At 56.5% G+C, this 23,277-nt stretch overlaps 1 protein-coding gene across 1 annotated transcript in view; it reads left to right on the top strand.

Moving 5' to 3' along the window:
• CACNG4 (calcium voltage-gated channel auxiliary subunit gamma 4) overlaps window positions 1–17,696 on the top strand; it is a 57,998-nt gene extending 40,302 nt beyond the window's left edge. Inside the window, exons 2-4 of the mRNA XM_045489488.1 lie at window positions 6,744–6,827; window positions 11,912–12,052; window positions 14,679–17,696. Coding sequence (XP_045345444.1) covers window positions 6,744–6,827; window positions 11,912–12,052; window positions 14,679–15,217 — 764 coding nt within the window. The 3' untranslated portion in view covers window positions 15,218–17,696. The remainder of the gene's footprint in view (window positions 1–6,743; window positions 6,828–11,911; window positions 12,053–14,678) is intronic.
• Window positions 17,697–23,277: the final 5,581 nt, after the last annotated feature.

Here is a 23,277-nt window from a genome sequence, read left to right as displayed (position 1 = left end):
AGGTGGATTCCAGGGGCCGCCGCTCTGCCTCGTGCACACCAGGCCTCGTCTCTAAAAGGGAGCAAAGAAGACTCACCAGCTGAGCTGAATGCCTGGTGGCTCGGAACCGGGCATCTGCAGTGAGGCTGGCCTTCCAACATCGCTCAGCCTCTTCGTCCCGTCTTCAAAGCAGCGACGTGGCGAAGACGAAATGGGCTGATGCACAGAACGCGCTCAGCACTGGAACGTCTTCCTCCTTGCCTGAGCCCAGGGCTTGCGTGCTGGCGGTGCACCTTGGGTGACGGTCCTAGGGAGAGGGCACGGGGGACGGCTGGGGAGGGCGGGAAGGACACAGAGGGAAAGCCGGTGCCCGGGGCGTCCCTGAGCTGACCGTCACTCGGCCGGGTCCTGCGGGGAGCCGCCCCAGAAAGCAGGTGGGACGGACCCCAAGGACGGGAGACGGGCACATCCGTCCGCCAGCTCCCATCTTCCTGCTCCCAGGTTACCCTGGGCGGGGGGCTCACCCCTCGATCTTCCAGCTCTCTGTGGGGGCGTGCAGTGCAGCTCCCCCCACAGGCAGCCGACCCAGGGCCCTGGGCGAAAAGCAAGGAATAACCGGTGTGGCTGAATCGAGGTGCCAGCAGGAGACCCCTGCCCAGAGCTGGTCCCTGCCTCCATGAGTGGCCGGAGTCAGAGACGGGCGGACAAGTGGGGGGTGGGGCAAAGGGTGTCTGTGCTCTCAACGGGTGTCCGTGGCTGCTTCGAGCGTTGGCGACGATCGGATGAAGTCAGACTTCTGGAAAATGCTTTGCAAGCGATCAAGGAGCACGCGAATGATCACCATTATCAGTGGCGCCCTCTACCATTCTTTTGTCCCGGATTCCCCTAATTACAAGAGGCCTCTGGAGTGGCCCGAGACGGAGGCTTATGTCAGATGCTAGCATTCCTGAAATGACTCACGTGGTGACCTACGCCTCCTGCGTTGCCTGGGACTTTCTGCGGTTTCAGCGGGGAGAGTCCCCAAGTCGTGGGGGCCGGTCACCCTCGCTGCAGAGGGGGGCACACCCTGGAAGGAGGGCAGTGGGGATACTCACCGGTGAGAGGCGACAATGCCTCTCGCGCCATGCCCACCCCCACGGCTCCCACCCCGCTCAACCCGCTGCCACGTCTGAGCGGATCTGTGGCCAGTTCAGGAGGGCTGTTACGTTTTCGCTAAGAATCAAAGATTCCATTTTTTTTCCCTCCCTTCAATAAGCCCTGATGGTTCGTCCTCAGACATCGTAGGAAACTCGGGGGGCGGCAGGGGGGGACGTAAAGAAGCTAGCTTTAATTCACACATAACCCTATCACCCAGAAATAAAACCCTGGATGTTTTAAGCATATTTCTTTCCAGATGTTTCCTATGCCTTTAGAAATACCTCTCGCAAAAGTGGTTTATGATGCCCGTAGACAAAGGGCTATGTTAACATATGCACACGCCCCCATATCTTTTCTACACAAAGGAGTCCTAGGATCTCAGAGCAGGAGAGACTCCCTCCAGCCCAATTCCTGAGTGTTATAGATGAAGAAATAACTGGGGCCACGTGACTAACAAAGCCTCTTCACCCCAGTGGTTTTCCTGACCCTCAGGAGGGAGAGGGCCACCGTGTCTCTGGGAGAACAGGCTGGCGACCCCAGGAGTGGCTCGGGATTCCTGCAATGTGGCCCATTCAGGACGTCATAATTAACCACCGTAAATATCACTTAATAGCTAACATGGCAAACAGCCTGCTCACGGGGAGAGAACGCACGTGAAGTGGACTGGAAATGACTTTCTCTCTTCCCTCTCACATCAGCCATTAATTTTCTTCCTATCAGATGCCTTGGGCCAACACAAACAAAACTAAACTTGACAGGGATAAATGTGAAGTCCTTAGGAATAGACACTCCACTCAAGAAAAAACAGGTTGGGGGAACGTGAGTCAGTTCTTGAGGAAAAACTCCTGGGAGCCTGAGTCAACACCAGGTCCCATCAACAGAAGCATAGAGTCCAGAAGAGAGGAGGGGACAGCTCCGTTGTGCTCTGAAACATTGGGCTTGGTGATGGGAGCTGTGCTTCTGGGCATCCAGAGTTGGAAGCTGACCCAGAGCAGAGCAGGGGGCCAGGCTGGAGAAGCCTCCTGGAGACATCAGTGAAGACACGATTGAAGGAACTGAAGATGTTGGATGTGGAGAAGACGTTCAATCAGGGAAAATAACCCAAATTCTTGACTCTGGGGAAGGGAGCAATCTCTTTCACTGTCCACGTACCCAAGACAGGCAGTGCCTTCTTCTCCACAGCCCCCCTTCTTTAGACCGGGGGTGGGGTCAAGCTTCCTGCCTGTTAATAAGGTGTGGCTGGGGAAGCATCTAGTGCCAACTGTTGGCAGCTGGTAGGGCATCCCTTGTCCTCAGCTTTGGGCCTCACCTGCCCATCCTGGGCAGCTGGCAAGGAGTTTTGCTTCCATCCGGTAGGACACAATTCTTCCCTTCAGTGATTTGAGGGGCCAGTGGATGGAGTTTTATGGAGGCAGGTGATCTTTCAGGAACTTCACTAAAGCTGTTGAAAACTGGAATGCCCTGGCGGGGCGCCTGGGTGGCTCAGTGGGTTAAGCATCCTACTTCGGCTCAGGTCATGATCTTGTGGTCCGTGAGTTCGAGCCCCACGTCGGGTTCTGTGCTGACAGCTCGGAGCCTGGAGCCTGTTTCGGATTCTGTGTCTCCCTCTCTCTCTGCCCCTCCCCTCCTCGAATAAATAAACATTACAAATTTTTTTTTTTTAAATAAGGTCGACAGTCGCTGGGTTCAGGGCCCCCCTCCCCCCGGATTCAGTGTGACCTCATCTTAACTTGATTACATCTTCAAGACCCTGTTTCTAACTAAAGGCACATTCACAGGTACCAGTGGTTAGTATTTCAACACATCCTTCGGGGTGGGGTGGGATATAATTCAACCACAGTGATGCCCATGCCTTCAGCGTGTGCATAAGAGCTGGGTGTGGAAGGAAGGGAGGAGAGAAGAAAGGAAGGGGAAGGAGTTTATTAGTAGAAGAGTGAGACTTGCATGCATGTATTCAATGTATCTCCGAGCACAGTTGTATGTACATGTGATCAACAGCGTGTGCAAACAGCCCCAAGAAAGGGATTGCACGGTATAGCTGAACTGATACTCCGTAACTATGGATGGCTATGCAGCCACTAAAAAGAATATGTCTTAAATAACAGGCAATATGTGGGACTACGGCTTACAATTTCTATCCAATGCAAAATATCCCTCCTACATGTAGAGTTTGATTTCAGCAAAATTGAAGGGACATTTGGAGCCAGGGCATCTGTATGCAAACTAACAGTTCAAAACCTGAGTTTTGCTTTCCGATGGAATATATAAATATATTTCTTGCCGCATTTCTGCCAAAGCATATTTCTCTTCCACATTATCAGTGTTGGAGCAAGCTTTATTTCCCTAGGCTCTTTAGTATTTCTCTCTAGGGTTTTCAGCAACTGTTGGATGAGTATCAATTTATTTTTTTTTATGAAAAATAGACAGAAGTTCGGGCACCTGGGCGGCTCAGCCTAGCATCCAACTTCAGCTCAGGTCATGATCTTGTGGTTGGTGGGTTCGAGCCCCGCATCGGGCTCTGTGCTGACAGCTCGGAGCCCAGAACCTGCCTCAGATTCTGGGTGTCCCTCTCTATCTCTGCCTCTCCCCGGCTTGTGCTCTGTCTCTCATAAATAAACATTAAAAAAATTTTTTTAATACACAAAAGTTTTTTTTTTTTTAAGTCCAATCTATAGGCTCTGACCTGGAAAGATTTTTGTATGTGTTGTTAAATGAAAAAAGCAGGTAATGGAGTGAAGGGTGGTGAATAATTCTGTTCAAAAAATAGGGATAGAGCCATCCTTAAAATCCATTTATCAGTCCCTTATAAAACTAACCTCAGCAACTGTACCCCTGGGCATTTATCCCAGAGAAATGAAAATGTTAGGTTCACCCCAAAACGTGTACGTGAATGTTCATAGCAACATTCTTAGAAATAGCTGAACATCACAGGCAGAATCACTAGTAACAATCAGATGTCACAAACTGTGGTCCATCCATGCTGTGCAATATTGCTGCTCAATAAAAAGAAACAAACCATGGGGGCACCTGGGCGGCTCAGTCGGTTAAGCGTCTGACTCTTGATTTCGGCTCAGGTCATGATCTCACGGTTCGTGAGTTCGATCCCCACGTCGGGCTCTGTGCTGGCAGCTCGGAGCCTGGAGCCTGCTTTGGATTCTGTGTCTCCCTCTTTCTCTGTGTCTCCCCCCGCCCCCATTCATGCTCTGTCTCTCTCTCTCTCTCTCCCTCAAAAATAAATAAACATTAAAAAAAATTTTTTTTAATAAAAAAAATGGGGGAGACCCCTGGGTGGCTCACCCAGTTAAGCGTCTGACTCTTGGTTTCGGCTCAGGTCGTGATTTCACAGTTGGTGAGTAGGAGCCCCCCGGCTCTGTGCTGAGAAGGAGAAGCCTGCTTGAGATTCTCCCTCTCTCTCTGCCCCTCCCCCTCTCACTTGCACACTCTCTCACAAGCTCGCTCTCTCTCTCTCTCTCAAAATAAAAAAATAAACTTAGAAAAGCGGGGAGAGCCTCACATACATGTACGCGAGTAGGTGTGCACACGGGAAGGTGTGGGAAGATACACAGCAGACTGGTTGGCCTCTGGAAAACGAGCCTGGAAAGAGATGATTTAATTAACCTTTCGCGTCAGCCTCTCCAGTATTTGACTTGTTCCAACAGGCGTGTGTGTGACTTGGTAAATTTGTTCAGACCCACAAGGTAGCCCCCAAACAGTGTGTGGGGAGAGGGAGAAGGCGTCAAGAGCTCCGCCTGGCCCACAGCCATGCCTGGAAAACCCTTGCTCTGTATTTCCACAAACGTCTTGAATTGGGATCGAGGGGAGAGCGTGACTGGCCCACTCTGGCCTCCGTGTGTCCTGCTTCCCGGCCACCCTGACACCACCAGCCTACCATCATGCTTTTTCCTGCCCCTGACAGCCTCTCGTGGCTCTCCACCAACCCCAGGCACTCAGGGAAGAGAGCAGGGGCGGGGGGTGACGTCTGGGTCCAGCACTGGCGAACCTTCCCTGAGCCGTCACCAGGGGCCAAGAATCATCTGAGTGCCTTTCAAGCATTGCCTCTTGAGATTCTCCGAAGAGCCCCCAGGAGAAGGAAGCCTGTGGTTGTACCCATTCTACAGATGAGGAGATGAGGTTGTTCTTGCTTGGCCTGGCACGGAGAACACCGTCGAAGCGTATCCCACTGGGGGCATCACCGTCCCCTGACCAAACCCGGCCCTCCCACCGATGGCCCTCGAGGCCCGCGGGCCTTCAGGAGGCAGGGGTGTTCACCCGGCACCCCTGCCCTCTGGAGGCGGCAGCTTAAGGAAATCGACAGAGGGGAACGTCTGGCCCGCTAACCGGCCAACGGGTGGGAGGGCCGTGTCCCCTGAGCCCTCTCAATCGGAAGTATGGAGAGACGGATGCCGGTCGGGCACAGGCCCTGCTTCTGACATTGTGCTTCCAACCGGGAGGTCAGGCTGGGCTGCGGGAGGCCAGCAGGACGCTTGGCAACAGCTGCAGAGCAAGAATTGGCCCCAGTTGGAAACAGCCCCAACCCCAGCCACACAGTGTCGTCAAGAGGAGCTCCTGGCCGAAGCGGAGAGGCTGAACCGGGCACGAGGGGGTTGGCCTGCGGGGCGGGGCCTGGCGCCCTGTGTGCCCCGCTCTCCGCCCGTGTCGGCTTCTGTGCTGGGCGCCCCCAGACTGCAGGGGAGCAGCTGCTAGGAGAGCCGGACGATAGCTTCTGGAAGGGACGACCGGCTTCTCCTCCTGCAGTTCCAAAAGTACCCAGGACGTCCTGCCTCCCACTCTCCGGAGGCTACTTCTCAGAGTAGGGAAGGGAAACCAGGCAGGGGGGTGGTCCTGGCCTCTCTGGAAGTTTCTCTGGCTGCAGGTTCTCTTCCCTCCATCACCTTGAGTGAGTCAGCTCGGGTCATGACCTCGCGGTTTGTGGGTTCGAGCCCCGCGTTGGGCTCTGTGCGGACAGCTTCGGATTCTGTGTCTCCCTCTCTCCTGCCCCTCCCCAGCTCGTGCTCTGTCTCTCTCTCTCTCAAAAATAAATAAACATTAAAAAAAATTAAAAAGAGAGAAAGGGGAAGGACACAGACACCATGGTGGCAGATTTCATCCCAACTCCCCTGACCCAGACCCATACCTGCTGCCACACAGCCCCCAGCCCCTCCCCCTCTACGGGGCCTTCTGAGTCCAGCCACCAAACTTCCCGCCGCTCCCCAGGCTCTGACCCCAGCCCTGCCTTTTCTCGGCTTCCTCCTCTCCCTGGAAGTCCCCTCCACCTATTCCCAGGGGCAAATTCTTTGTCATATCTCAAGATGGCTCTGCAGTCGCCTTGGACAGCATGTCCTGCTTGATGCCCCTTGTCCCTGCTTGGTGACTGATGGTGTGCCTATCACTCTTACACACGGTCACACACAGACCACTATCACCGTTGGGGCACGCCGCCCTCCATCTCGTGCTTCTCTGTGTGCCCATCCCCGCGCCAGACCAGGGATGCCAGAGCGGAGATTTCTCCTCTCTCTGTGCCCAGGGCCCGCACAGAGCCTGGCACACACGCGGCACGTGGGCTGGAGTCGATGGATACGTGAGCGCATGGAACACTTAGAATGTTCTTTTCCTCTCGTTGTCTCCAGGGATCTATAAAGGCCATTGCTTCCGGATCAATCACTTCCCAGAGGACAATGATTACGACCACGACAGCTCAGAGTATCTCCTCCGTAAGTGCCAAGCATCTTTCGCTTTCCTTGTATGTGTGGGAGGCAGGGGGGCAGCTGCAGGAAAGACGGGCCCCGTGAGGGTGAAGGGGTGCTGTTCTCTGGATGCTCTTTCTCTCCCTTTCTGATTCAGAATTGTTAGTTTGGAGGATGGACTTATGTCCAACGCTGCCATGGCATGCTGGGTATCCCAGTGGGGTTACTTGGCACCCAGGCCCATGCCTGGGGAGACTGAGGCCCAGCCAGAGCAGGTGACGGTGTGGGCGCTCTGCTCGCCAGGACTGCTGGTCACGGCGAGCTGCAGAGTCGCCGGTTGCTGCCATGGGGCCTGGCGCAAGGAGGTTAAAGACACAGGCCTGCCCAGGCCAAGCGTCCCTAGGGGGCTGTGATACCCCAAGTACATTGCCCTCCCGGCCCTGGACCCGCCCACCCCACCCCCCACGTACCCAGCATTCTGTTCTTGAAAAATCAGACGGTCCGGTGGGGAGCCACCGCCTCTGCCCCTGTCCTGTGGTTGGGTTGACCCCCAGACTGGAAGTCACAGCATATACTGGACAAGGACAAATCCGTCCTGCACGGGAAATCCAGATCTCATCCCTGGGCCTGTGAACACCACCCTGGGAGAAAGGATGGGGCCACAGCCACAGAAGGTGCCTGGAAATGAAAGGACAGCACCCCTTGAAGCCGTTTCCCCCTTTCCCATGAGTCAGAACACGCACACGGCTGCTCACGGCGTCACCCTCGGGGCCCGGGGCCCGGCTTCATTGATGGAGAATCGACAGCAGCGTCCTCAGAGGGAGCGCAATTCACTCTGCACATGCTTGTGGATCGTTTTCTTCTAAGAGAAAGGATTTGGGTTGTGAGTCGTCTGGTCAAACAGTACAGCGTGTGGTTCCCGTGGAGCCTGGGGAAGTGTCAGGAGGCTCTGGCCAGACCCAGAACCTGAACAAATTTGGCCAGCTCTGCCTCCCTCACCTTCTCTCTTCCTCCTGCCTCTCCTTCCTTTCTGCTTTCTGGGGCCAACGCTGAAGCAAGCAAATGACATTCTGTAGGGCCACCGCAAATGGCCGTGCGGCTTACGCACACACTCACCTACACTGTGGTATAAACGACACCCTTCGAGTTGTACAGTGTGCGGCCTGCACAGCCATCTGGGGCGACCCCTGGTGCTCAGCCCAGCTGGGATGGCTCATGAGCATCGGCCCAGAGGTCAGATGATGTAGCTTTCTGGGGTTCCAGCAGGAAGCAGACGGCATGCTCAGATGTGGTGAACGAAGGGTGTCTAGTGAAGGACTATTTACAAAGTGAGGTCAGGGTTAAGGAAAGCTTTCGGGGGTGGGGGGGGAGAGCAGCAGGGCTAGTGGCCACAGGAGCCCTTGCACTCCGGGACCTGAGCAGGTGAGGAAAGCAGGCATGGGAGCCTGGAGAAGGGAAGCCGGGAGGACAGGGCTGCCCGGCAGGCGCTGGGGCTTTTAGGAGGGAAGGCAGTCACCTCACCTCACCGGAGCCTTCAGGAAGGAGGCTTGGGGAATACTGTTTCTCTGCATGCTCCTCCCAAAGCCAGAGGCAACGGAGCCCAAGTATCCCTTGCATGGTGCGTGGTGCGGCCTCCCGGGGCCCAGGGCAGGACGCAGAAAGTTCGAAGGAGGACCGGGAGGGGCAAGTCAGGGATGTGCAGCACATTCTCCCCTCCAGCTTCAGGCTCCCACTGTCCCCGGATTCCACCTGAGGTGCCCGAGGTGGGGGGGGGGCGTGAGGGCTAGGAGGGGCCCCGCAGCGATTTTCCCAAATCGATGGGGACAGCGCAGACGAAAGATCATTTGGGAAGGAAACGCCCTCCTCAAGTGTGCTCTGTGGGGGCCCGGCGGGTTCATTCACAAGCTGCTGATGGAATTGGGGCGGAGGGCAGAGCTAACCCTCCGACAAGGCGGTGTTTTTCCACTCGGGGGCTGGCGGAAAAAGGAGCCGGCCCCGAAACGAGATTCGGAGTACAGGTACCTGTGAGCTTCAGCCAGAGGGAGCAGGCAACGTCCTCGAACTGGGGGGGCCAAGGTCACGGTCACCACGGCCGTCCCCCACAATTCCCAGTATTTGGCCCTCTGGGCCCCAGAGTATTGTGACCCCCAAAATACGCAGAAGCACAGGAGACAGAGAGGAGGGGTCATGAGATTTCATTTATTCACCCATTTAACACAAAGTTATTCTTGGGCCTATTACATGCCAGATACTGTGTTAGCCACACGTCACTGCAGTGGCGGAGCGGATGCTCCAGTGGGTCAGAGAAGGTCGTGGAAGGTTCCATGGTGCTTGCCTGTGGGAGTGGCAGCTTAACCATCCGGGCGAGGGGTATCGACCCTGACAGGTCCAAGGCCGTGCTTCTCACGCACCCTGCCTTCCACAATTCGAGAACAAAGTCAACCTTCCCACCATGCATTCTGAAGTCTTCCGGAGAAACCAGGCTTGTGCATTGAGTTCCATCGCTGTCAGAGGGGCTCCCCGCCCCCAACCCGGGGGCTCTGGCAGTGCCCCCACTGGTTTGTACATCCACAGGCAGGTGTGGGGTCTGAGCGGTCACCCCACACACAAACACACAGCCTGCCGTATCTTTTCCACCGGCCCCTCTGGCCCATCACTGAGCTGATTTCCCATCACGGAGCCGATTTGGGTGCTAAGGCTCGCAGTATTGATGTCAGGGATGCTGGGAGGCCCCTGTGCCTGAGGGTGAGTGAGAAGGAGGTACCAGTGCTCCAGACAAGACACGGACTCTCTCCAGGGCTTGATTTGGCCTTGAGGCACGGCCCGGACCTCAGTCTTGCTCGTCCCTCAGCTCTGTGCAAGACCCACGCTGCACCATTGTCTACGGCAACCCCAGCTGGCTTCTGCACATGCAGAGCCCTGGGATGAGCCTTTGTGGCAAGGGACAGGCACGCATATGACTGACGTGGGCAGTATGGATGGCTCTGAGCCAGGTCTGGCCTCAGCGACCTTAGAGGCACTGGGCTCCCTTCTCCCCAGCCCCTCTGACCCGTCTGCAGAACGGGGGCATCCAGGGGGAGCTGACCCCGGATTTTCTGGCCAGCATGGCTTTGAGGCATGTTTCCAAAGCCCACGGGAAACCTCCTCCCAGAGCCTGCGGCTGCAAGAAGGCAGAGGAAGGGGGAGGAGATGCTGGAGAGAAGAGCTTTATTTAATGCCCCCAACAAAGCCCCCTCTGTGAAGCAGGGCGCACACTGGTGGGCTTACAGGAAAGGAGACAAATAGTGCCTTCAGAGGCTGCAAGGCCACAAACCGGCTCAGCTGGCTCAGGAGTCGGTGCCTGCCAGGGCTCCCCGACTTGCTGTCCCCCGCCGGGACCACCAAGGGTCCATGTCGCCAGGATTTCTACTGGGCTGGGAGACCTGTAGGCCCATCAGGAAGGCTGAGCTCAGGGCTCCTCCTGAAGCCCCACTTCCCTTCCTCCTGGCCCTTCCAGCCAGATGCTAAGGAAGGGGGACCCATATCCCCTAAGCCCCTACCAAGGGCAGAAAGTGTATTCTTTTCCTAGGGCCGCATGCCGGGTGGCTTAAAACAACAGGAATTTACTGTGAATTTACTCTCTCTCGGTGCGGAGGCTGGAGTCTTCAATGGGATGTTGGCAGGGCTGGGCTCCCTCCACGGCGCCCAGGGGTCTCTTGCGACGCCTGTCGGCTCCCCACCCTCCTTGACGTGGGGCCCCCTCACTCCTATCTCTGCCTCTGCCTTCACACGACTTCTTCCCTGCCTGTGTCTCTTCCTCTGCTCACAAGAGCCCTTGTCATTGGATTTAGGACCCACTCTAATGCAGGATGGTGTCCTCTTGAGATCCTTAATTTAATCACACCTGCAAAAAAACCCTTTTCTAAATAAGGTCTCATTCATAGATACCTGTGATTAGGACTTGGTCATATCTACTGGGGGGAGGGGTGCAATTCAACCCCGACAGGTAGGTAATTAATACTACTCTCCCCAGGTTACGAAACAGGAGACTTGGGGCGCCTGGGTGGCTCAGTCAGTTAAGCGGCCGACTCTTGTGTTCAGCTCAGAGCATGATCTCACAGGTTGTGAGTTCGAGCCCCACGTCGAGCTCTGTGCTGATAGCGTGGAGCCTGTTCAGAATTCTCTGTCTCTGCCCCTCCCCAGCTCATGCTCTCGCGTTCTCTCTCTCTCTCTCTCTCCCCCTCAAAATAAATAAGCAAACTAAAAAAAAAGGAGAGGAGACTGACGTTGTCAGAAGTTAGCTGCCCTGGTCAGTGGCAGAGCAAGTGTGCAAGTCCAGCTTGGCTGGACAGCGAGGTCCACGCACGTCCCACTGTGTTTAGCCACCACGCCCTGCCCCGTGACCTCAGGAGGCCCTGGTCTGTCCCCGGGGGGGGGGGGGGGGGGGGGGGCGGGGGGGGTGGGGGTGGGGAGGGGGACAATGACAGCAATGATGGCAGTGGAGATAAAGGCTGTCACTCAGAAGTATGTGCAATGGCCAGGCCCTGTGCTAAGCCTCTTAATACACACAAAACCCACCAGAGGAGGTGGGTCCCTGCTCCCAGCTGCTTTCCGCAAACGGGGAAGCTCAGTGTTAAGTGAAGCGGCCTGACAAAATAGCCAGCATGTCCCAGAGCAGACCCAGACCCACCTGATGCCAAAGGCTGCGTCCTCAGCCACCGTCACCACTTCCCAGCCTTCCAGAGGCTCCATAGAGACCGCGTCCCTGAAAGGCTCAGTGTAGCGGTGAGGGTGCGGTGTCTGAATGGAAGGCAGACCAGCGTTTTCATGGCTGTTATTGGGGCTCCCAGATACCATGGAGGGGCCCTCCTGCCTTCGGGTTGGCAGGGGGAGCCTGCTGCGGGCAGACGTGACTCAGGGCCTGAGCCATCGCTTGAGTGGGGTCAGGCTGCCCCCGCCCGGCCAGCTCCCAACCCGCCGAGGTCTGCAGGGCCTGATGGGAGGGAACCTTCAAAGTCAGGAGAAGGGCCTCGAGCGTCGGGACTTCCGGCCGACGACGCCCGAGGCCGAGGCCGTGCCCAGAACGGCGGCCGCCCTCACCGCGCTCTGCTCTGTCTCCCGCCCCGGCCCAGGCATCGTGCGCGCCTCCAGCGTCTTCCCCATCCTCAGCACCATCCTGCTGCTGCTTGGCGGGCTCTGCATCGGCGCCGGGAGGTTCTACAGCCGCAAGAACAACATCGTCCTCAGCGCGGGCATCCTCTTCGTGGCCGCAGGTGAGCCGCGCCGGCTCCGTTCCGCAGGCACAGGGCGCGCGCCCGGGGCGTGCGCGGGGCTGGGGGCGCCGACGCGAGGTCGTTGCTCGTAATTGACTTCAAAGGTCCGGGTGCGAGGGGGCTGGCGCGGGGCGTAGGGAGCGGCTGCTCAACGGGCACGGAGTCTCCTTCTGGGGGCGGCGAACACGTTCTGGAACTAGATAGAGGCGTGGGGTGCACAACACTGTAAATGTACTAAATGCCGCTGAAGTGAGCACTTGAAGGGGCTCATTTGTGCCTTGTGGATTTCACATCAATCACAAAAATAAATAAGTCTAAGTGTGCAAAGTGCCACAAAGGGGCAGTACCGCGCCTTGTAAGCCTGGCTGCATCGGGGGGGGGGGGGGGGGCCAGGAGGGTACCCCGAGGGACTCACGGAAGCCAAGACCTGAAGGAGCGGAGGAGGACAGGGTGAAAGGGAGCAGAACGGGCAAGGGTGCACATCGAAGTCACCCTCTGCGACCCAGTGAAGACCCACGGAGCTGCGGGTGACAGTAACACACGCCCTCCTAACTGGCGTGACACTGGCACTCCTCCGGGCCTCGATGGAGAGACTTCAGCGCACGCCTCGCCACTGCAGACGTGGAGGCAGTCAGGCCGGAAGTGGGCTCACAGCTGGCTAGCGGCACATACATGGTGCGGTGGAGAACTCGGGTTTTCCGGCCTGGGTCTCCGGGGGAATCTTGACAGGGCAGAACTTGGCCGGTGGCATCCTGGAGTCTCCAGGCAGCACCTGCAGAGGTCAGATAAACTTGCAACAAGGGACCCTGTCAGGAGAAACAGGACGTGCCTGACGTCCTAGGCCTTCTAGTAAGTAAATTCGAGATAGGTTACAAAGTTCAGTAATTCTTTCCTAAGTTGTTAACAGAGCTCCTTGCACTGCCTTATCGGTGTTTTTGCTTTCAAAGCATCCTTTGTCTTACCCCAGTCTGGTGAGGCGACCCTAGATGGGCCTGGTCTCTGCATCCTAAAGCCGTCCAGTAGTCCCATGAGGGTGATAATGAGAATCCCAGTAAAGGTGGTGGTTGGTGGTCAAGCTTCCTTTTTGAGGATGGGGAGGGGCCTCACAGGGCCCCACCCCGTCTTGTCCTCTCCTACGGTCTCTCGGAGAGAGGGAAGGTGACTTCCCAAAGCAGTTAAGGGACTGGTTCAGAATCTTTCAGCCAGATTCTTATGGTCCTTCCTCTACATTACTTCCGCTTTTGCGTCCTTCCAGGGCAACAGATAATGTGTGAGTGTGTGTGTGTGTGGGGGGGGGGGGGGGGGGCTGTATGTGTGTCAAGGGTGTGTGGTGTGCATGTGTGTATGTGTTAGCAAGAAGTACCCCAGTGTCGGGTCTCCTTCTTGGCCACGTCCCCATCCCTTTGCTTCTTGTCCCCTCCAGAGGCAGAGGTGGGAGGAAAGGGCCACACCCCATTCTCTCTCCTCCTTCGAGCCCCCAGATTTCTGAAGGTGTGGACCACTAAAGAAGTCCCTGCTGTGAGGTTTGAATCCCGTACCCCTTCGGCCGACGGCCTCCAAAGGTGCCCTCCGCCGCTGCCCATTTCCCCAGGGGGAGCCATACAAAGCCATATCCAGATGTCCCAGGTCACTGGAGAAGCTGTGGATTCCAGGGCCCTGGCAGAAGCAGGATTCAAGTGCAGGCAGCTGGGCTCTACTCAAACTCACTTATCCTAAGATGAAATTAAATAAAGACCGCAACAGGTGACTACATCCCACCTCTCAGGCTAGCAAAGGTCCAGCACGTTGATACAATAAATGATAGGCTGTTGACACCCACAATCGTACTCCTGCGTGTGAGGAGCGGTGTGGACACAAGGATGTCCACGGCAACTTTGTCCTAGCGGAGGGCTGGAAGCCACCTGACGCCCATAGCAGAGGCCTGGTTAGATATCCATGCAGTGGGTGCTACATGCACTTAGACAGACAGCTCTCCGTGGCCTGACGTGGAACCGTCTGCCAGGTGGACTGCTGAGTGACAAGGCAAGAGGACAAAGAGCATTGTGCAAGGAAAGAAAGAGATGTATGTGTGTGTGTGTGAGAGAGAGAGCAACAGAGAGGGCGGGGGGGGGGGGGAGGGAGAGAGACTAGATACAACAATAATATAAGAAAGAAGATATCAAGGGCACCTGGGTGGCTCAGTCGGTGAAGCCTCCAACTTCGGCTCAGGTCACGATCTCACAGTTCGTGAGTTCAAGCCCCCTGTTGTCAGTGCAGAGCCCCCTCTGGATCCTTTGTCCCCCCCCCCAATCTCTCTCTGCCCCTCCCCCACTTGCACTTTCCCTCTCTCTCTCCCTCTCTCTCAAAAATAAATAAAACATTTTTTTTTTTAAAGAAAGAAGATAACAGTAATGGCCTTCAGGAGGGGAACTAGGTAGCCAAGTGCCTGTGTTTTACATCTCATCTGAACTTTTGCTTTATTACCTCAAAACCAATTACTCAAAAGAAAAGTCGGCAACCGGAATAAAGCAATACCTATCCAAGGGGGGGTGGCCACCAGCCCCTCCTCCGCCCTCCTGTCCCTCGTCCAGCTGTGGGTCTAACGTCTGCCTCCCTCCCTCCCACCCCTCTCCTGCCTCTCTTTCAGGCCTCAGTAACATCATAGGCATCATCGTCTACATCTCCAGCAACACAGGTGACCCAAGCGACAAACGTGATGAAGACAAAAAAAACCATTACAACTACGGTTGGTCTTTTTACTTTGGAGCCCTGTCCTTCATCGTGGCCGAGACCGTGGGTGTCCTGGCCGTAAACATTTACATTGAGAAAAATAAAGAGTTGAGATTTAAGACCAAACGGGAGTTCCTCAAGGCCCCCTCCTCGTCTCCCTACGCCAGGATGCCGAGCTATCGGTACCGGCGACGACGCTCACGGTCCAGCTCGAGGTCCACCGAGGCCTCTCCGTCCAGGGCGGCATCTCCGGTGGGCCTGAAGATCACTGGGGCCATCCCCATGGGCGAGCTGTCCATGTACACGCTGTCCAGGGAGCCCCTCAAGGTGACCACCGCCGCCAGCTACGGCCCCGACCAGGAGCCCGGCTTCCTGCAGCTGCACGACCTGTTCCAGCAGGACCTCCAGGAAGGCTTGCGCGTCAGCGTGCTGAACCGGCGGACGACCCCCGTGTGAGCCACCCCCCTCTCTGCACCGGCCTCTCCCCAGAGCAGCTGTTTGGATCCCACAGGAGGGCATCTGACCCTTAGGCTGGACCGACCACGGACTGAAGCCAAAACCCAACCCTCCCTCGTCTCCAGAAAGTGTCACGGGCTGGCTGGGAGCGAAGCGCTGGGAGACGGGAGTTGGAAGCCGAAGGCTGACTTTGCCCCCCAGAGGGGCGTTCTGACGGCCCAGGATTCCGAGATCTCCTGAGGCTGCAAGGCCTTGACCAACCTGGGAAAACAAAATCGAGCCATTGTCTCCTCTTGGAAATAATTCTTGCCGGAAGGACGGGCTTTCAGAGCCCTCCCTCTCTGCCTGGGTGAGGGGCCACCGGGAGGGATTCACCGGGTACACGGGGACCTTTGGACACTGGTCAGGTGCCGTTTGACCTGAGGTTCTGGGTCTGTGAGCAGGAAACAAGGAAGCCGAAACTTGCCCCCTTCCTGTCTGTTTCTTGCTCTCTCTCTCTTTCTCTCTTTCTCTCTTTCTCTCTGGCAGTGGCCGGTTGTTGAAATAACCGTGATCCTGAGGAGAAAGCCCCTGTGGCCAACTGGTGCTTTGGCCTTTGTGCTATCCTGGGGCCGGCTTCCCTCGACCTGAGGAGACCAAGGCCTGTGGAAGAATCCGCAGTGGAGGAGGCCATTCGCTGGCCTGGGTGTGAGGTAAACCCAGAGTCTGTGGCTTGGCATTCTGGTCTGCTTCTAGAAGTTTCTGCCGTACACAGAAAGGGCAGGACGCTCTGACTGTCCTTGAGAGTCTGGAAGATTCCACGGGTCTGAAGGAAGGTGCCCATATGGCCTCTTGCCGTGTCCCTCCCCACGGACCCTCCTCAGAGCAGCTCTGTCCCTTCTTGGGGAGCGGAGGGGGCAGACCCCCCCCCCCCGCCACCGGCGTTTGGCAACAGGAGCCTGAACTTCTGTTCGAGAAAGGGAGACCCGAGGGTGAACAGCGGCCAACACATCAGAACAAACATCCGTTTCCTAAGTGGTTATTGATCGTGACTGGTTGCAAATGAAGGCCAGGGGAGCAAGTGACACTCGGTTCTTCGTCCAGACAATGGCAGCAGCAGCCCCTCCCCCACACCCACTCTTGTCATTTATTCTGCCACCACCCGAAGGGCTCAGCCGAGGGAGTTCGGGCAGTTTGGATGAAAAGGCTGCGCTGTGTTTTCCTTCCTCCTCGCGGGAGGGACATCTCGGCACTCTGGAACCGAGGCGGCGGTTCCGCGTTGGACGTTTTCTTCCAACCACAACCATCTCTCCCCATCCCGAGGCAAGCGGAGAAGGCAGACGCGAGTGTGGGTTCAGAAGACAACCTTTCTGGAACAGGGAGCTCGCCCTCTTTTATATAAAACACGTGCTTTCTAAAGACAAATCCTTTCTTACTTTTTGAGACTTGGTCGTCCGATCTCGAGCGGTCGCCTGTGGTCCCGGTAGCTGTCATCCTGAGAAGTGACCAGCGAATTCTTACCTCAGCCACCTGCTTGCCGACCCCCTGGGCGGACTCAGCCCCCAGGAGTTGAGATCTGGGTCACGGTCATCGCCATCCTCCTTCACCCCCGGAGAGGAAATCTCCCCGGGGACCCCTCGCCTGACTGCCCCGGAGCGCTGGCCAGCCGAGGCGTGGTGTGCTGGGGACCCTCCGCGCTTGCCCGAAACCCCTTCCTCCCGTTGAGGTTGGCTTTGTGTGGTGGTTTGTCCAAGCATGTGCAGCCGTGAATGCTGGAGCGTCAGGGCTCGTGGCCTGCCCTGCTGGGGGCCAACCCCGTCCCGTCCTGCCCCCAACCCGACCGCCCTTGGTGCCCCATCCCCCCCATCTGTGACCCCATCTTCCCGGGCTCGAAGGAAAGGGGGCAACATCTGGGAACCCATCACCCCGCCAGGTCCCCAGACTCTTCTGTCACTTCCCAAAGCAAGGCAGCCGTGCTGTTTCTTCCACATAAGTCACCTCCTCCCCTGCTGCCCCGGAAGTTTCTGTCATTTCATGCAGAAAGCTGTGTTCCCATGAATCCTACCTCTCGCCCAGTCCCAGGCAGAGAATGTGGGGCCCACTCTAGGGACCAAGAAAGAGTAGAAAGAAGCAACAAAGAAGGACAGAAGAGCAGGGAGCAGAACCACCTCAGAGCCCCTGGTCTTCACAGCCTTTCTCCCCACCATGCCCGGGCTCCCGGACCCTCTGCCCGGGGCCACCCTTCTGCGCACCGCCCCCCAGCCAGGGGCGCCTGGGGAAGTGGGCGGAGCTGGCTCCCTGCCACCTGTCAGGCTGAGACCTTGCGTCCCCAGAGGGGGACGCAGGGGCCTGTGCCCACCTCCTCCCATCCCACCACCCTCTCCAACCAGCCCCTGTGTGTTTCGCCCGTTAAGCACCTGTGAATCCTGTTACCTACTACTGGTTTTGGGTTGTTAGTTCTGTCTTTTTTTTAATTAAATAAAAACCTTTTTGAAATGTTCTCTTCTTGATGTGGGGGGAAGGGGTCGAGCTCCCTTTGAGTCTTTGTGGGCACTTAGGGCCAACAGTGTCCCTCCTGGGGGACACTGTGGACCCTCCAGGAGAAGGAGGAGGGAGGCTGGGCCCTGTGCCGGCCAAGGTGGGTTTCTCCGGCTTTCATCTAGGTCACCAGCCACCTCCCTGGCAACACCAGCTGGTTTCAGACTGCTGAGTGGTATCATCAAGGTGCCTTTTAACAGATGGGCTGGGAGATGGACGGGCCACCCCTGCGTGTGGTGTGGGCATCTGGGCAGCTGAGCAAGCCAGACCCGTCTTCAGAACCTGCCGGGCGGGGGCCAGCCAGCCAGAACCGCAGCCTCGGAGGCCCTAAGTTGCCTGCCAGGGTTTCTAAGAAGTCCAGCCTCCTTTCCCCCTCCAGCTTCGGAAATGATTAAAAAACAAAGGAGGCCAAGTCGCAAAATGACTGGTAAAGCTGGCTCCAACCAGAGGCCAAATGGGACCAAGCCATCTAATCTCAGGCCCAGCCGCCTGAGTCAGAGAGAGGGACCGCTCCCCGCCACCAGGAGTCAGAGAGAGGGACCGGGTGGCCCCTCGGAGCAGGGCAACACTGACACACTGCGACAGGCCCCCGCAGGTCACAGGGGACGCCCGCTGCAACCCAGCAGGCTCACCCCTGCAGGTGGGCACGGGCTGGATGTCAACTCGATGCTCGGGAGGCATGACAAGGGGAGGACTGCTGTCCTCCCCCACTTCTACCCGAGCTACCGTCCAGGGGACATGTGCATTCAATTACACATCCCCCTTTCTTTCGGGACCCAGACCTCGAGTTTTCCTCCTGAGGGTCAGGGGCTCTGCTGCTTCTCCTGGAGCCTGGAGGCACCAAACTCTGAACGTCCAGAAGGTCTTTCCTGGTCCCGGCAAAGGGAGGCCGAGTGAGCCACGTCCCCGCTCTGGTGGCTGCAGGAACCACTCCCCGCACGCCTGAACTTTCTCCCCTGGCTTCTTAACCCTCTTTCCTACCACCTGAGATGGGTCTGTGGGGAAAGTGATGTCCCAGATGCGCTGAGCCCCCAGGTCCCGGGGCCCGGCGAGCTCAGCTCCACAGCCCCACCCACTGACCCCCTGCTCCAGCCCGAGCCGTTGCCACCCAGCACCAGCCCCGCGTGCCAGAGGGACTCTGCCTCCTGTTTGTTCTCAGCCCTCAGGAAACTCTGGCTCAGCACAAGCTTTGCAGCCGTTCTGGGGGGATCCCATGGCAGTCTGAATTTAGGGGCAGGGTACGGCCTCCAACGTGGGGTTCACGTGGTCCCGAATTTCTGTCAAATAAAAAACTCGGTCTCCCTAGTTTGCAGAGTTAGATCCACAAGAACTGACACAGAACCGGATGTTCTCATTCCCTAACCAAAATCCGCTCCCCCCCCCCCGAGCCCCGCTCCGGCCCGGGAGCCCCCATCCTTGCCTTCACTTACGCTACTCAGAGCAGGCGAACGGCATTGCCAGCAATGCCCAGTCCTAGAGTGGCTTAATGCAACGGAAGTTTACTTCTCCCTCATGTAAAGTCCAATCGACTGGGTGCAGGGGCAGGGGGGGTGGTGGCGGGGGGTCCTGTGCTCCACAGTGTCATTCAGAGTTACAGGCCCGAGCCGTGGGAGCTCATTCATCTTCAATATCGGCTGCCAAGGTTGCCCTGGCATTGACATCCAGGGGGCTGAGGGGGAAGACAGAGGGCAGGCAATTGATCATGAGAGTAGGGGAGTCTTGTGGGGAGTGACTTTCCCTCCTGCTCATATGCCGTTGGCCAGAATCCAATAACACGGTCACATCTCTAAGAGCCGGGGAAGATACGAAATGTGGCCTGGCCCAGGAGGAAAGGAAAACAGTTTAGGGAACAGCTGGCCAGTCTCAGTTCCCTGGTCTATGTCTTTCAGCACCGTCCTCTTTTCCCTCCCCCATCACCCACCAATGTTCTTGGGAGTGCCTACGTGAAACCGGGACTCTGTCTGGGACTGCATCTACCTGTGTGGCCTGAGCCCTCCTTCAGCTCCGGCGGGATGCCTGGCCTCTTCTCTGCTCCGGATGCGCCATCCGCAAAACACGTCTACGCTCCCTTCTCTGTGGACTTGGAAGAATGGGCTTGAGCTTGTGCCTTGACCCCAACAAGAACCAGAATCACTGGACATCGTGACCAGCAGGAGTGGTAGGTGCCGTAAGAATCATCCCATTTGATGGACTCATCCTCGAAGAGGGATAAGCCAAAAGAGGGAGGAAGGGATTAAGGAAGAATAAAAAGAAGGGAGGAAATATTTTTTGAGGATGTTCATAGCAATCATGAAAGGGAGATGCCACTAGCCCAGGGGCGATTTTGTTCTCCAAGGGCCACTTGCCAAGGTCTAGAGACATTTTTGGTTGTCACACTCGGAAGGGGGTTGCTCTTGGCATCTAGCGGGTGGAGGCTAGGGATGCTGCCGAACATACTCCACCCGCCAAGAACGATCTGGCCCCAAATGTCACTAATGCCGAGGCTGAAAAACCGTGCATTGGCCTGATTTTAAGGTGAAGGAGACGAAGGCACAGTGAGGTCACTGGTGCGGGGTCACACCCGGGCTTCTGATACTTGCACCTAGGCTGTGGACGTGTTAGGAACACCCAATTGTTTATTCCCAGGATTGCCTGTCCCTGCCACTCTTTCTGATTTTTGCCTTTTTCCCCTTTGCTTTTGAGCCAACAGTTTTGGAAACAGAAATTTGTCACTGCAAGAGGAAACCGGAAAATGGCCACCTGGCCTGGGTGGGCGCAGGGGTGCCTGGGTTTGGGGGCAAAAGGCTGACTGAGTTCAACCAAACGGGTAACGGGAGATCAAGCCCAGAAACCTGGCCCGGCTTGAGGCCGGGACTCCACACCTGGGGCGTCCTCCTCTGCCCGTGCCCCTGTCGGCAGCTGCAGGGACATGGCCCGGAGCCAGAAACACCGATTCATGAGCCAGCAGCACTGGGCAAGCCCCCCAACCTCTCGGAGCCCCCGTTCCCTCCTCAGTCAGATGAGGAGGTAGCACTTCCCCAACCCCCAGGGCTGTTGGGAGAATGAATGAAACTTGAACTTGAAGGAAAGGTTCGTAAATACCTGAGCTCAGCAACGAGCATGAAGAGTGAACTTTCGGGAGTGTTCGCTGACCAGCAACACGTAAGGAGTTTCCAGATGGATGGTTCTAGAACAGCCTTGGGAGGTGGCACGCTGAGGGTGTGGTTTGGGAGAAACCTGTCATCCCGCGGATCCAACACAGGGCAGTGCTCCCCAGGGAGGGCTCCTGCCCCAGCTGCTTCTCTGGCTGAAGCCCATTCGTTTCCACCCTCTGGTCTCCAGGACACCGGGTGGCAGTGGTCACGGCTGCCCCTGTGGCTCCTGCCTTCTTAGAAGTCCTGCAGTCCCGCGAACCTTATTCAGGCTGGAAAGGCTGCAACAGCCCAGTCCTGACCACTTTCAGGTGCCCTGGGAGCTGGGCTGCACGGGAAGGTCTGGGTCCCTAGCGTGCGGCTGGCACAGAGGAGAGGCCTGGGGGGCGGGGAAGGGAGGGAGCTCCCTGCAGGGAGCTCAGAGGCAGCACGTGACTTCAGCTCCCTGCACTCGTTCCTAATATAGCACCCCTGGCCGCCCAGCCCTAGACCTGAGGGGTGGGGCGAGGGACGGAGGGTAGGAGAGGCGCTCAGGGAGCTCAGAATCCGAAAGGGGAGATGATGCAGGTACACCTGATACAGGTATTTTTAAACTTGCAGCTCCCAACAAAATTGCCAGTACAGCCTCAACCTCGGGAAAAGAAGTCTGTGATGACAGAGGGTTACAGGTGCTTTTTTTTTTTTTTTTTTTTTTCCCTTGTGCTCACAACTGCAGGAAAGGGTCCCTGGAAGGACCTATTTCCTGACCTTTGTCCCCTGATAAGTTTTCTGAGACACACTAACCCCCGAGGGGGTCTCCAAAATCCACCAATTAAATTGCAAATAGCCAGGTCCTTTTTAAAACAAATAATACTACATTTTCCTAATTCTAAGAGTATTCCATTTTGCCTTTTAAAAAAAAAAAAATCTAAAAATACAGAGAAATTAAAGAAGAAAACACTATCAGCCAAAAGTCCTACCGCCCAAGACATAAACCCAGGTATAATATTTCAGGGTACCCCAGTGTAGGTTAATCCCCTGCCTCTGGTCACCACTTTTCATCATGGCAATCTTCCCATGTCTTTACGTATTTCTCAAAGGCACAATCTGTAATGGCTGCATAAAACAGAGATGTGGCCATTTATCTAACCAATGTCCCCTGGCTGCACAGAGCCTATTTGCTCCCTAGATCTTCAATGGTGTCTGAATGGGGCCAAAGGGCTGGGAATCTCAGGACGCGTTTGGTTAAGATCCAGTGACTTCTCACCGTGAGCTTCTGGCTCAGCTCTATCCTAGAGGCCGATGAAAAGATAAGTTCCTTGTCCACCCTGAAACGCACTCAGGATCTTGTCTACATGCACACCTGGGCGTCTGGGCTGGGGCGATAACAGCTCCCCTCCCCAGGAGCTAGTAAGCAGCTCCGTGCCAAGTTCCTCTTGAAAGGCTGGGGCTGCTTCATCCCACCAGGCTTCACATCTAGCCTCCCTCCGCCAAGCTAAATGGAATCCCTTCCACTCTCTGAGTGTATCAGCTAGGAGGGCTGTGTAACAAATTACACCAGAACTTAGTGGCATTAAACAACTGTTAGACATGATCGTGGATTCTTATCTCTGCTTGACAGAGACAGGATCGGGATGGCTTATCTCGGCTCCACAGTGTCTGTCTGGGGCCTTGGCTGGAAGGCCCGAGGGGTGGGGGCTGGAATCATCTGGAGGCTAATCCGCTCATGTCTGGCAGTTGATGTGGGCTACTGGCAAAGACCGTAGCTGCAGTTTGCAGCCTGAATGTCTACCCACGGCTTCTCTGGGTGGCCTGAGGCTCCTCACAGCATGGTGGCTAGGTCCAAGGGCCAGTGTCCCCAGAGCAAGAGGGAAAAGTAGAAGCCTCAGAAGTCACATAGCATTACTTCAGCTGCACTTTGAGGGTGAAGACAGTCAAAAACCTGCTTGAGTTCAAGGAGAGAGGAAAGAGATTGCACTTGTTGATGGGGAGTGACAAGGTTCTGGAAGTATATGGGGACACAGAAATGCTTCTATGGCCACTTTTGGAAGATGCAATCTCCCCTCCCCCACTTCCAGCCCCTCCCCACCCCACCCAGTCTCTCCAATACCTTGTGGGGCTCTCAGCTTCTTCCCCACCCACCAATCCTCTCTTCCGTCCTCTGTATCCACTGTGCCTTCTGGAACTCCCCGAATCTCCACCTCCTGGGACACATGAAACCATCCTCTCTCCTAAGGACACACCTTTCCCTGGTCCTCCTGGTGAAAGCTGTCCCTTCTTCCACTGGGGTTCCCTGCCCAGGTTCCCAACAAAACATTCCTGGCTGTTCAGCCCCATGACCCGTCCTGAGAGGTGTGGGGCTGCAGAGAAAAGGGATCCAAGACACCTCAGGGTCCAGAGGAGGGTGGGGGCAGGTACACTGGATACTTGCAG

Source organism: Leopardus geoffroyi, chromosome E1, assembly GCF_018350155.1.
Source record: "Leopardus geoffroyi isolate Oge1 chromosome E1, O.geoffroyi_Oge1_pat1.0, whole genome shotgun sequence".
Taxonomy (NCBI): domain Eukaryota; kingdom Metazoa; phylum Chordata; class Mammalia; order Carnivora; family Felidae; genus Leopardus; species Leopardus geoffroyi.
Note: the sequence above shows the minus strand (reverse complement) of the source record. Positions and strands in the feature narration are given on the sequence as shown.